The sequence below is a fragment of the Triplophysa rosa genome, linkage group LG25 (genome assembly GCF_024868665.1).
Source record: "Triplophysa rosa linkage group LG25, Trosa_1v2, whole genome shotgun sequence".
Classification (NCBI taxonomy): Eukaryota; Metazoa; Chordata; class Actinopteri; order Cypriniformes; family Nemacheilidae; genus Triplophysa; species Triplophysa rosa.
Window position 1 is genome coordinate 10,226,715 of NC_079914.1, and position 13,167 is coordinate 10,239,881.

Below are 13,167 nucleotides of genomic sequence, written 5' to 3' on the forward strand. Positions count from 1 at the left end.
CAACAAAGCCATGGCAGGATCTTCAAGCACCAGTCTCACCACACAGGTAAAACAACAGCACTAGTTTTTATTGCTCATGTTTTGACTAGATACACCAGATCCTATGGAACAATAGTCCCCCCAAAAATTCCCTTATAGTTTCGGACATACCAAGTGAAAGATGGTCGTGAGGGAAAGCCATTACCATTTGTGTTGTGTGACACTATGGGACTTGAGGAGCAGTCGGGTGCAGGTCTGGATATCGAAGACATCAGCTGCATTCTCCAAGGTCTCATACCAGACCGATACATGGTAAGTTTTCTTGTTTTGGTGAAGCGGCCTATTCTTATCAAGTTTGATTTCTGCTCATCACACATTTCTATGTTTTCTCTTAATTCAGTTTAATCCGGTGGCACCGTATCAACTCAAAGAGCAAAAGTTCTCCAGATCAGCATCTCTGGAGCAGAAGATCCACTGTGTGGTGTATGTGATAGACGCCACCAAAATCTCCCTCATGTCCAGCAAACTGGAGGAAAAACTCGCTGGCATACGCAGAAAGCTAAATTTACTAGGTAAGTTGTCTGTGGTTTAACTGGTTTATTGAAAATCAACACCTGATGGCTAAAATCTACATAATTTTAGGTGTTCCACAGATCGTCTTGATGACTAAAGTAGATGAGGCGTGTCCTCTGGTGGAGGAGGATCTTCAAAAGGTTTACATCAGTTCCTACATTAAGACAAAGGTGAGATGTTACAGAGATGAAACTGGAGTGTTGATGTGACAGATGAACTGAGAGGTTTGGATTGACTCTACAGGTACAGGAGGTCAGCTCTCGGCTGGGTGTTCCTGTGTCTTGTGTGTTACCCGTGAAGAACTACAGTCAGGAGCTGGAGCTCAACCTCAGCTGTGATGTTCTGCTTCTCACTGCTCTACAGCAGATGCTGCGCTTTGCCGACGACTACTTTGATGATATTTCTCCAATGCAGGGCAACTCTTAATAAAGACTGATGATAGTTTTTTGTACATTTTAGTTCGGAATATGTGTGTCAGTTTTTGTAAAGACGGCAATAAAATATTTTTACTTAATTTCTTCTGGCTTTTCAGTATTATTTGAGTTCATTCAGGAAAAAGAATAGGTGCTAAATTCTCATGATGGATGAATTCATGAAGACATGCTATCTACTATGGAGGACTAAACCTGCAAAAATTATAAATAAATGAATGTATAAATAAATAAATATATAAACGAATAAATAATAATATGAAAATAAATACAGGAATGAATGGTTTGATAAAACAAAATAATTCGTTTTAGCTATTATTGATCTTAGCTTTAACTTTTCTTTTCATTTTTTAAATTGATTTATTATTTTTTGTGTCCATTTTTAATTATTTTTAATTATTATTATTTTTTATTTTTAGATTATTTTATTTATCCTTTCCTTTTATTTTTACATTTATTTATTTATACGTTTATTTATTTTTATATTTATTTATTTATTCTTGTATTTATTCTTACTTTTATGTGTCTTGTATGATAATTAGATGGGTTGGTCTTGCCTACTATTGGTTCAGCGTAGATTGAAGCGTTTGATCGATTACTCTTGACTTGTTTTGGACTAACGTCACGTCACTCACTGATCGTTTGCTTCGTGTATAACGTTAAGTAACTATGGCGGGCGCACAATTAGCTAGAGAGTTACAGCATTTAGCCAATGAAGTCGATAACCATGCATCAAATGACTATGTGTCATTCAGATTAGATGCATTTATTGATGATTTATTACAGATTGACGGCGAGATAAATGACAAAGTTCTCCCTCGGTTGTTAGCCTCTTTGCAGCACATTCAAAGTCTGTGCGAGTCAGAGGGTGCTATGCTATGGTGGCGTTACAGTTCAACTGGTGAAAATCATAAAGCACAAAATGTAATAAGGTTTAACTACACAGATGAGCTTGTAAACCGAAGTCGCAAGCTAACGCTTTGTCAAAGTGATAGTTATAAGCAGCCTTTCGGTTAGAAAAAGCGTAAAGATTTAATGTAACATGATGTAACATAATGTAAATGAATTGAGACATAGTGAACTTAAGTCACAAGTTAACACGGTAGTAATGAGCATCGTTCTTTCACTACAGGGGCCATCAAATGGAAACCATTCCTTCTAAAAAGACGTGGTTACTAAACGGTACTCGTAAACTACATTCCATAAGAGATAAATAACACAGAGGTCACAAGTTAAAACGGGCATATTCCCTTGATTCATCCAGCTGCATATTGTTGTGTGACATCTTGATATTATTGCAAAGATCCGCAGCAGCTAGCATTGCGAAATAGCTTAGTGTGATTGTTACCGTAGTGACACGCTGCCTCGCTTTATTGTATGGGTACGAATCCCGTGTCAAATCGCTTTATTTATTTTTTCACCTCGCTTCAGCCGTTACGGGCGATCATACCAATAATTTGCAATCTTAACAAGAATGTCAAAATCATGTAACAAGAAAGTCTGTGTTTATTAGACATCTTAATATCAAGTCGTCTTGTGCTTTCAGAATCGACGAATCTGCTGAGGTCGTTCATGCACCTCTTTGGCAGAGGACCTGTAACCGGAACTTGGTCACCACCTTAGCACCCCCTGACTCGCACAGATTTTGAAGAACTTTGTCATTTATCTCTCCGTCAATCTGTAATAAATCCTCAATAAGTGCATCTAATCTGAATGACACATAGTCATTTGATGCATGGTTATCGACTTCATTGGCTAAATGCTGTAACTCTCTAGCTAATTGTGCGCACGCCATAAACGTTATACACGAAGCAAACGATCAGTGAGTGACGTGACGTTAGTCCAAAACAAGTCAAGAGTAATCGATCAAACGCTTCAATCTACGCTGAACCAATAGTAGGCAAGACCAACCCATCTAATTATCATACAAGACACAGAAAAGTAAGAATAAATACAAGAATAAATAAATAAAAGTGGAAATAAATACATGCGATAATAAATAAATATAAAAATAAATAAACGTATAAATAAATAAATGTAAAAATAAAAGGAAAGGATAAATAAAATAATCTAAAAATAATAAATAATAATAATTAAAAATAATTAAAAATGGACACAAAAAATAATAAATCAATTTAAAAAATGAAAAGAAAAGTTAAAGCTAAGATCAATAATAGCTAAAACGAATTATTTTGTTTTATCAAACCATTCATTCCTGTATTTATTTTCATATTATTACATTTATTCGTTTATATATTTATTTATTTATACATTCATTTATTTATAATTTTTGCAGGTTTAGTCCTCCATAATCTACAGCTAGACGTATCACAAAGGCAGAGTTTCTGCAGTTTTCTAACTTCGACTTATTAAAGTCTGTAGTAAAAGGTGCATTTGTTAAATATTGATATATAAGAAAAAGACTTCAATAATTGAATTTAAAAAGTAACTAATGAACTGTGACAAAGTAGTATTTTCCTGTTGATAAGTGTCAAATAAAGTCAAATCTGATGTGGTTCAAAAACATTTTAAATGAAAGTGGTAAATATTTCATATGTACTGTATATGATAATACACATCCTTCCACATTAATTTAAAGGTTTCAATTTGCTGGAGGGTCGTCTTGGTCTCAAATAATGAGCTGTTATACAGAAACATGATTAAACATGCTCCTTTTGGGTCAAAGTCCGTAAAGGAACAGGAAGTATTGCAGTGTTTCTCTGTGGGTGCAAGTATTCTACGAAATGAATATTCTACAAAATGTAAGTTACCAAGCCATTAATGCTATAAGAACAATGTCAAGCATTAGGCCGATATCTGAATAGTTCAGTGTTTTATTGATTGACAGAAACTTTGTCCTTGTAAATGCGTGTTTGGTGGACACATGTTCGCTTTCGTTTTCTGCCATGCAGCTTTATCAAACGACTAACCAGGATAAGATGGAAAATGTGTGAAGATGTAAAAACATATATATATATATACTGTATACAGTACACACATATATATATATATATATTATATATGTATGTACATACATATATAAGAAGATGTACATGTATATAGGCCTGTGTTCCGCTGCAGAGATTAAGAACATGTTTTACTGCTACTATTCTTATTTTTGGTAAAGATGAGACCAGCAAAAGTTCAAAAAGTCTGCACAGTTTTATCAGAAGAGCAAAAACAGCAGCTCTATGCTTTGATGGGGTATGCTGAACTGACTCTTCTCTACAAAGCTTCTGTTCATGGATATGATGCTTCAGCCTTCCATCAGCGCTGTGACCGTCAGGGTCCAACCTTACTTGTAGCTTACAATAATTCAGGCTACGTCTTTGGAGGATACACTAGTGTAGATTATACTCAAAGTGGACAGTACATTACAGATGAGGAGGCTTTTCTGTTCGGCTTTAAAGACAAGAATTTTGTGAGCATCAAAGTTAACAGTGGGAATCACGCACGTCACGATGATTCTGGAGTGCCCAACTTCAATCACTTGTACTTTTGCTATAACAACCAACCACGTGTGCATAATCAAGGNTCTGTGGGTGCAAGTATTCTACGAAATGAATATTCTACAAAATGTAAGTTACCAAGCCATTAATGCTATAAGAACAATGTCAAGCATTAGGCCGATATCTGAATAGTTCAGTGTTTTATTGATTGACAGAAACTTTGTCCTTGTAAATGCGTGTTTGGTGGACACATGTTCGCTTTCGTTTTCTGCCATGCAGCTTTATCAAACGACTAACCAGGATAAGATGGAAAATGTGTGAAGATGTAAAAACATATATATATATATACTGTATACAGTACACACATATATATATATATATATTATATATGTATGTACATACATATATAAGAAGATGTACATGTATATAGGCCTGTGTTCCGCTGCAGAGATTAAGAACATGTTTTACTGCTACTATTCTTATTTTTGGTACAGATGAGACCAGCAAAAGTTCAAAAAGTCTGCACAGTTTTATCAGAAGAGCAAAAACAGCAGCTCTATGCTTTGATGGGGTATGCTGAACTGACTCTTCTCTACAAAGCTTCTGTTCATGGATATGATGCTTCAGCCTTCCATCAGCGCTGTGACCGTCAGGGTCCAACCTTACTTGTAGCTTACAATAATTCAGGCTACGTCTTTGGAGGATACACTAGTGTAGATTATACTCAAAGTGGACAGTACATTACAGATGAGGAGGCTTTTCTGTTCGGCTTTAAAGACAAGAATTTTGTGAGCATCAAAGTTAACAGTGGGAATCACGCACGTCACGATGATTCTGGAGTGCCCAACTTCAATCACTTGTACTTTTGCTATAACAACCAACCACGTGTGCATAATCAAGGAGGTCAAGCATTCACTTATAATTCTGCGACATTATATGGAGACGACACTCATCTGAGGGACCTAGAGGTGTACAAAGTTGAGGAGAGTAAGTCAATGATTAAAAAGTCTTTATACACACATAATCATTAAGTAAAAATTCAAATTAATTTAAACTTTTTTCATATAATTCTTACCTTCCAGTCTCTCAGGACAGTGTTGAGGAGAAACCTTGGAGGAACGTTCAGTGGACAGCTGAGTATGGAGTCACTTTATTACATATCTCTGTTGCTATAAGGTAATATTAATGATAAACAAATTTGATGTATTTTACAGACGAAGAGAAGAGCTTATGAAATGCATCAAGGATTATAAACCCCTGGAGTCCTCAGTGAACCGGGTTCGAATCCTCATGATCGGTCCTGTTGGTGCTGGAAAATCCAGTTTCTTCAACTCCATCAACTCCATCTTCACCGGTCATGTGACCAACAAAGCCATGGCAGGATCTTCAAGCACCAGTCTCACCACACAGGTAAAAACAATCTTTCACGGTGGTCCGTGATGTTTGGAATTATAATTGTATAATAACAGTACTTTTTTTGTCTTAATAGTTTCGCACATATCCAGTGAAAGATGGCCGTGAGGGAAAGCCATTACCCTTTGTGTTGTGTGACACTATGGGACTTGAGGAGCAGTCGGGTGCAGGTCTGGATACTGAAGACATCAGCTGCATTCTCCAAGGTCTCATACCAGACCGATATAAGGTACGACTGTATAAAAATAATACATTACCTTCAAAACAAATTAGTTGGAGTATAAATAGAGAATTTATTGCATAAATCATTATTGCTCTAAATCCTTTCAATTTAGTTTAACCCCATGGCACCATTTGAACATGATGAGCAAAAGGCCTCCAGATCAGCATCTCTGGAGCAGAAGATCCACTGTGTGGTGTATGTGATAGACGCCACCAAAATCTCCCTCATGTCTGTCAAACTGGAGGAAAAACTTGCTGCTATTCGAAGAAAACTGAACTCACTGGGTAACTGAAACGTTATTAAAGGGGTCATATGGCGTGAACACGTTATTAAAGGGGTCATATGGCTCGAACACGTGTTTTTCTGTTTCTTTGGTGTGTTATAAGTTGCCCATGCATGCATTAGACTCGTAAAATTGCATAAATTAAAGTGTGGGAACAAAAGATGCATTCTATCTAAAAGCGAATGCTCACCCAGACCTGCCTGAAACGCCTCGTGTAACCACACCCCCACAAATCTATGTCAGTTCGTGGTATGATTTGACTAAGACCGCCCAAATGTATACGCAAGTAAGGTGGGCGTACCTGTCAGTACAATTACTGTAGAACCTGATGTTCCAAATATGGTAAGAGGCGTTACATTTCCGTCACACGCTTGCAGTATTCCACCAATCACTACGCACTGGTTAACTGGCCAATCATAGCACACCTCGCTTTTCAGAGCCATGAGTTTTGTTAAAAAATGTGTGTTTTTCAGAGAGGCGGGGCAGAGGAGATTTCCACGGTATGTGGAAAATACAGCATTTTTTAACCTTAAATGGTGTATACACATTGCATTACATCTAAAACAAACAATACTATTCATTTCAGCCGTGTCATATCACCCTTTTAATATAAAACGAATAATTTAGTGACCCATATGAACTCTTACATGTTTGGTAATGAACTACTACTGGTGTATTCAAATACATTAAAAGGTGTTCCTCAGATCGTCTTGATGACTAAAGTAGACGAGGCGTGTCCTCTGGTGGAGGAGGATCTTCAAAAGGTTTACATCAGTTCCTACATTAAGACAAAGGTGAGATGTTACAGAGATGAAACTGGAGTGTTGATGTGACTGATGAACTGAGAGGTTTGGATTGACTCTACAGGTACAGGAGGTCAGCTCTCGGCTGGGTGTTCCTGTGTCTTGTGTGTTACCCGTGAAGAACTACAGTCAGGAGCTGGAGCTCAACCTCAGCTGTGATGTTCTGCTTCTCACTGCTCTACAGCAGATGCTGCGCTTTGCCGACGACTACTTTGATGATATCAGTCCAGTGGAGGGCCCTCCTAAATAGATAATGGTTGTTTTTCCAAGCTCTTGCAATTGAAACGAATTTTTTTTTCTTTTTTTCTTGGCATAATTCAGTGAAATTGTCAGAGACATCTTGTAACAAATGTATGGAATCAAATGTATTGCAAATTATCAATAAAATAATGGTCATTTACGACTTATTTTATTGTATAGCAACCGTTTTATAGCAACAATGCAGGTGGCACATTGTAACAAATTTAAATTATAGCACTGCCCCCTCTTAGCGTTTTGCTTATTATTACACGGCTCGTTGGAATGCTTGATTCTGATTGGCCTGTCGCGACATTTGCAGTTCGTTATTCCCGGATAACAACCTCTCAAAACTAATAACACACGGTAACCCCACACTGTCGGGGCTTATTTCTGCGATAACAACCGGCTGCCTGTACATTATCCCTTATATGACATTATTATGTTACAACTGAAAGAATAATACTTTTCATAAATCTAAGTTGCAATAAAGTACAGTAGTGATCGGTGTCTGAAACCGTTCACTCTAATAGTCATTTACTTTTCCCTATAAGATTGAATAATCGTAAAAAGGGTTTTAAAAAAACTACCATACATAAAACATTTTACCACATTAATAAGTCAATTCTACAAAAATATCTTGACATATTATCGCTTTAAAACCCCATCGACGGTTTTGCACGAAATTCTACGGAGGCCCAACAACGCCCCCTAGAGGTATATATAAATAACGTTCACAAACAGACTTGAATACATTTTACGACCAAACTAATGCAAAGTTGGGAAATAAAGACATTACCTCTCTCTTGCTCCTCTCTAACTGGAAACTCCCATCACAATTTTCTTTGTTATTGTAATTTTAATAATCAAATTAGACAAGTCAGCAAAACAGGTTTGTCTTGGGTGTCGTCTTAAGAAAACATCTCATTGCTCTTCCGCACGGAGAAAGAGTCCCGCAGTAGGTAAGTTACAGAGCTTAATAAGCATCGCAAATGTATGAAAATACATAAATGTTTTTATTGCTCGTCTGTTATAGTCTTGGAAGGCTTTTACGCCAACATGTTATTGTACCGCTTTATTCAAACATCACAGTGTAATTTATTTAATGCAGACGCAATGATAACTTCATAACTTTTGTTAGAAGATCAGAGATAATGGACGCATATCCACATCCTGTCAAAACTGCGTGTGCTTCGAACATTCAAAACATTGAATATTAATATATTTTACTGAACTTTGTGCTTTGGCAGATAAACTCTGTAGAAACGACCAGCTACCCACGGAAGTAAGTAATGCAAAGTAAAAAAAAAACTTTCATAGATAAATAAATAACGATAAACAAACCTCCCGTCTCAAACTTATTATTTAATGTTTTTTTGTCTTATTATGTCGTCTTCTTTTGCTAGAATGCAGTATACGAAAAACGAACAAGTTGCCCAGGCTTTACCTAAGGAGAAAAAGCAGCGGTTCTGTGCTTTGCTGGGTGATGTTGAACTGTCTCTTCTCTACAAAGCTTCTGTTCATGGATATGATGCTCCAGCCTTCCATCAGCGCTGTGACCGTCAGGGTCCAACCTTACTTGTAGCTTACAATAATTCAGGCTACGTCTTTGGAGGATACACTAGTGTAGATTATACTCAAAGTGGACAGTACATTACAGATGAGGAGGCTTTTCTGTTTTACTTTCAAGGCAAGATTCCTGTGTGTGTCAAAATAAACAGTGGACATCACGCACGCGTCGATGACTCCGCAGGACCCAGCTTTGGACAACAGTTGTACTTTTGCTATAATAACCAACCAGTTGTGTATAATCAAGGGGGTAATGCATACACCATCAATGCAACCACAATGTATGGGAACGATGGTAACCTGAAAGAATGTGAGGTGTACAAAATTGAACAGAGTATGTTCGATTCTAAGATTACATATTACATTTACTTAAGAATAGCACAAAATAACCAGATAACTTATTAGCCAACAGGAAGTTCTATAATTAAAAAATATATATTTTTCAGTTCCTCCGGTCAGTGTTGAGGAGAAGCCGTGGAGGGACGTGCCGTGGACCACCGAGTACGTTTCCACACGTTCGTTTGTTATTTTGGTTATCTGGCATCAAAATATCCTGATATAATAAAATGTGATCTTTGCAGACGAAGAGAAGAGCTTGTGAAACTGATCAAGAACTACAAACCCCTGGAGTCCTCAGTGAACCGGGTTCGAATCCTCATGATCGGTCCTGTAGGTGCTGGAAAATCCAGTTTCTTCAACTCCATCAACTCCATCTTCACCGGTCATGTGACCAACAAAGCCATGGCAGGATCTTCAAGCACCAGTCTCACCACACAGGTAAAACAACAGCACTAGTTTTTATTGCTCATGTTTTGACTAGATACACCAGATCCTATGGAACAATAGTCCCCCCAAAAATTCCCTTATAGTTTCGGACATACCAAGTGAAAGATGGTCGTGAGGGAAAGCCATTACCATTTGTGTTGTGTGACACTATGGGACTTGAGGAGCAGTCGGGTGCAGGTCTGGATATCGAAGACATCAGCTGCATTCTCCAAGGTCTCATACCAGACCGATACATGGTAAGTTTTCTTGTTTTGGTGAAGCGGCCTATTCTTATCAAGTTTGATTTCTGCTCATCACACATTTCTATGTTTTCTCTTAATTCAGTTTAATCCGGTGGCACCGTATCAACTCAAAGAGCAAAAGTTCTCCAGATCAGCATCTCTGGAGCAGAAGATCCACTGTGTGGTGTATGTGATAGACGCCACCAAAATCTCCCTCATGTCCAGCAAACTGGAGGAAAAACTCGCTGGCATACGCAAAAAAGTGAACTCACTGGGTAAGTGAACTAACCACATTAAACTCTAACATTAATACTTGTCATACTCTGATTGGCTCAATGCTTATCTAAATATCTCCAGGCGTCCCTCAGATCGTCTTGATGACTAAAGTAGACGAGGCGTGTCCTCTGGTGGAGGAGGATCTTCAAAAGGTTTACATCAGTTCCTACATTAAGACAAAGGTGAGATGTTACAGAGATGAAACTGGAGTGTTGATGTGACAGATGAACTGAGAGGTTTGGATTGACTCTACAGGTACAGGAGGTCAGCTCTCGGCTGGGTGTTCCTGTGTCTTGTGTGTTACCCGTGAAGAACTACAGTCAGGAGCTGGAGCTCAACCTCAGCTGTGATGTTCTGCTTCTCACTGCTCTACAGCAGATGCTGCGCTTTGCAGACGACTACTTGGATGACATCAGTCCCTCGTATTGAAACCCTTTGGATCAGCACAGGTCATCAGGACATCATTGTTCAGCAGTTTTCATTCCAATCAACAAATAAAGATAAATCACACAAACCAAGAGCCAGAATACTGTTACTATTTATTGAAACAACAAAAGGTGTCAAACATATTAGGGTAGCGAGAAGCAGAAATTTACTGTCAGAGTTACTAGACAGACGACATGAGCGGGACTGATGAACCGACGGTAAACCTGTATAAACTTGTAAATGTGCAGGTTACAGAAGGAATGTCTTCTGGCCCTTTGATTGTAACACAAAAACACCTGTAGCAGTCTGCACGACCCACAGAACAGCAATCAATATATTCAGTTAACATTAAACTGACATTTTTCTTTCAATATTAGTTTGGCATCTTTAAATCACGGTTGCAAAAATCACAGAATAAGAGACGAGTACATTTTTTTGTACATTAGTGTAAATAACATGTTCACAATATGGACTACTTGTTAGTATGCATATGGGCCATGCAGAAGTTCTACTCCGCTTAGTGAAATATCTCAGATCCGAGAACAGGCTATGGCGATGGGTATGTGAGAACCGACTGATAACGTGGTCAATCAACGATTCTGTGCTTTTAGGTATTTGACTAAAAAGATGACATTTATATTCAAAAATCGTAAAAAATAATGGCGCACTTCTCTTTCAGAACTGTACAAGATTAAAATAAAAATCGACATTTAGTTATACACATTTATATGACAATTACGTTTAGTATTTCTATATAGAAAAACAAAACAGTGTTTTATATTTACGTGTAGCAGAATGCAGTATTCCCTCTTGAAAACAACCAAAACTGGAAACAAAGCGTTTGCACCTCAATGCTAATTTGATTTTTTTGCTTTTATTCACCCACAGAACTAAAAACCTCAAGAACATAATTTCTGTCATATGGTAACTATCCACTAGGTGGCGTCACTACATGATTTTTCAGCAAGATGACCAGTATTAATGCCACACTCACATCTCACCGCAATGTTTGGCAGTGAGGAAAAACTGCAACTAGCTAAAGAACTTCATTATTAAGTGTGTGTGAGCTGTGGTCCTGTTTGTTCGAGTAGTTCATTGGTCCAAGCACACATTTCTCCATGTTGCGTGAGGGAATACTGCATTGCCGTGTTGCTTGTAGTGTTAATAACAGGTTGTTTTCTACCGGGATTGGCAAAGCGTTAGCTCCATGCTCCATTTGCGTCATTAGTTAAGTTCTTGGCTAGTCCTACTGGCCCTCTTTGGGTGAGGAAGGTGACTGGTTACTCGCTGAAGTCTTAAGAGAGCCTAGTGTTTTACTGAACCACGAGTTTTTGGCAGCTTGAACCTCGGTCATCAAAACTCCCCTCTGATGTTCCAGCTCCTGATGTAGAACAAAGAAATCACATTAAAGCAGCTGTAACTTATGTATAACTAAACATATATAAAAATACATAATTATTATTATTATTTTTTAACATTTGGTCAAAATACATAACTATTTTTAATTTAATTTTAAATTATTTTTATTAACATTTGGACAAATAAAAGAACTATTTTTATTTGATTTTTAAATATTTTTTTATTAACATTGGGTCAAAAAACATAACTATTTTAAATTTTATTTTAAGTTAATTTTTATTTGGACAAAATAAATAGCTCCTTTTATTTGATTTTCAATATTTGGTATTAACATTGGGTCAAAATAAACAACTCTCTTTACTTTATTTGTAATACTATTTTAATTATTTTATAAACATTTGGTCAAAATACACAACTTAATTTTATTTATAAAATAATAATTGTTTATTAACCTTGGGTCAAAATAAATAACGTTTTATTTTATATTTTTATTAGTATATATATATATATATATATATATACACTGATAAAAATATAAAATTTATATATATATATATATATATATATATATACAAACAATTAATTATTTGATTTATTAATAATTGGTTACATTTATTTTATTTTTAGGTTTTTTATAGATTTTTATTGACATTTGGCCAAAATACATAACTTTATTTTTATTAACATTTTGGTGAAATACAACTACTTTTTTATTTAAAAAAAAGCAATTAAATATAGCTTAAACGTTTAGTTTACTTTTAATAAACCAAGTCTGCACTTAGAAGTCAAAATGATTCAAGATCTCAACATTTCTCATCAAAATCAGATTTTTTTCATTTGTTTCTACAATTTTAGGAAAAACATCCCAGACTATGTTGATACTTAAAACAAAACTCCATGAGGACTGAGCTATAAAAGAACAACATCTGAGCACTAACATTTTCCTATGAGATGAGCCAAAAGCTTTTGATCAATGTATGTTTTTATTGGTTGTTTTGCATTTGTTGTTTTTGTAATGCAGCGGCAAGCTAACCAGTAGCCTCAGCTTTAGATGCCATGCCCATTTTGCCAGTTCACATTGTACACTGTGAAGATGAATAACCACCAGAAAAGTGCACCAGACTTTATGCCATTTCAAA

General features: G+C 36.6%; 4 protein-coding genes across 4 annotated transcripts in view; 3 read left to right on the forward strand and 1 right to left on the reverse strand.

The window, feature by feature from the left end:
* Nucleotides 1–1,042, forward strand: part of LOC130548342 (interferon-induced protein 44-like) — an 8,959-nt gene extending 7,917 nt beyond the window's left edge. Inside the window, exons 5-7 of the mRNA XM_057325044.1 lie at nucleotides 380–551; nucleotides 622–722; nucleotides 796–1,042. Of these exons, the coding sequence (XP_057181027.1) occupies nucleotides 380–551; nucleotides 622–722; nucleotides 796–978 (456 nt within the window). The 3' untranslated portion in view covers nucleotides 979–1,042. The remainder of the gene's footprint in view (nucleotides 1–379; nucleotides 552–621; nucleotides 723–795) is intronic.
* Nucleotides 1,043–4,526: 3,484 nt separating this feature from the next.
* On the forward strand, nucleotides 4,527–7,807 carry LOC130548338 (interferon-induced protein 44-like). Its single transcript, XM_057325038.1, has 8 exons — nucleotides 4,527–4,561; nucleotides 4,927–5,419; nucleotides 5,515–5,569; nucleotides 5,647–5,842; nucleotides 5,922–6,074; nucleotides 6,181–6,352; nucleotides 7,045–7,145; nucleotides 7,219–7,807. The coding sequence occupies exons 1-8, from the start codon at nucleotides 4,544–4,546 to the stop codon at nucleotides 7,402–7,404; spliced, it is 1,374 nt and encodes a 457-aa protein (XP_057181021.1). The 5' UTR covers nucleotides 4,527–4,543; the 3' UTR covers nucleotides 7,405–7,807.
* A 333-nt stretch (nucleotides 7,808–8,140) lies between these two features.
* Nucleotides 8,141–10,675, forward strand: LOC130548483 (interferon-induced protein 44-like). The gene is made up of 9 exons (XM_057325289.1): nucleotides 8,141–8,353; nucleotides 8,642–8,676; nucleotides 8,798–9,294; nucleotides 9,407–9,461; nucleotides 9,542–9,737; nucleotides 9,830–9,982; nucleotides 10,071–10,242; nucleotides 10,325–10,425; nucleotides 10,499–10,675. Exons 3-9 carry the CDS (start codon nucleotides 8,799–8,801, stop codon nucleotides 10,670–10,672), a joined length of 1,347 nt encoding a protein of 448 aa, XP_057181272.1. The 5' UTR covers nucleotides 8,141–8,353; nucleotides 8,642–8,676; nucleotide 8,798; the 3' UTR covers nucleotides 10,673–10,675.
* An 88-nt stretch (nucleotides 10,676–10,763) lies between these two features.
* rabgap1l (RAB GTPase activating protein 1-like) overlaps nucleotides 10,764–13,167 on the reverse strand; it is a 69,374-nt gene continuing 66,970 nt past the window's right edge. Inside the window, exon 26 of the mRNA XM_057325288.1 lies at nucleotides 10,764–12,050. Within this exon, the coding sequence (XP_057181271.1) occupies nucleotides 11,916–12,050 (135 nt within the window). The 3' untranslated portion in view covers nucleotides 10,764–11,915. The remainder of the gene's footprint in view (nucleotides 12,051–13,167) is intronic.

What these genes read in the sequence shown, in the direction of transcription:
- LOC130548338 (XM_057325038.1), top strand. An exon ending in AACGTTCAGTGGACAGCTGA is followed by an intron (nt 5,570 to 5,646) that starts GTATGGAGTCAC and finishes TGTATTTTACAG; the next exon opens with ACGAAGAGAAGAGCTTATGA. An exon ending in AAGAAAACTGAACTCACTGG is followed by an intron (nt 6,353 to 7,044) that starts GTAACTGAAACG and finishes ATACATTAAAAG; the next exon opens with GTGTTCCTCAGATCGTCTTG.
- LOC130548483 (XM_057325289.1), top strand. Translation starts at nt 8,799, where the DNA reads ATGCAGTATACGAAAAACGAACAAGTTGCCCAGGCTTTACCTAAGGAG. An exon ending in GCACCAGTCTCACCACACAG is followed by an intron (nt 9,738 to 9,829) that starts GTAAAACAACAG and finishes ATTCCCTTATAG; the next exon opens with TTTCGGACATACCAAGTGAA. An exon ending in CAAAAAAGTGAACTCACTGG is followed by an intron (nt 10,243 to 10,324) that starts GTAAGTGAACTA and finishes AAATATCTCCAG; the next exon opens with GCGTCCCTCAGATCGTCTTG.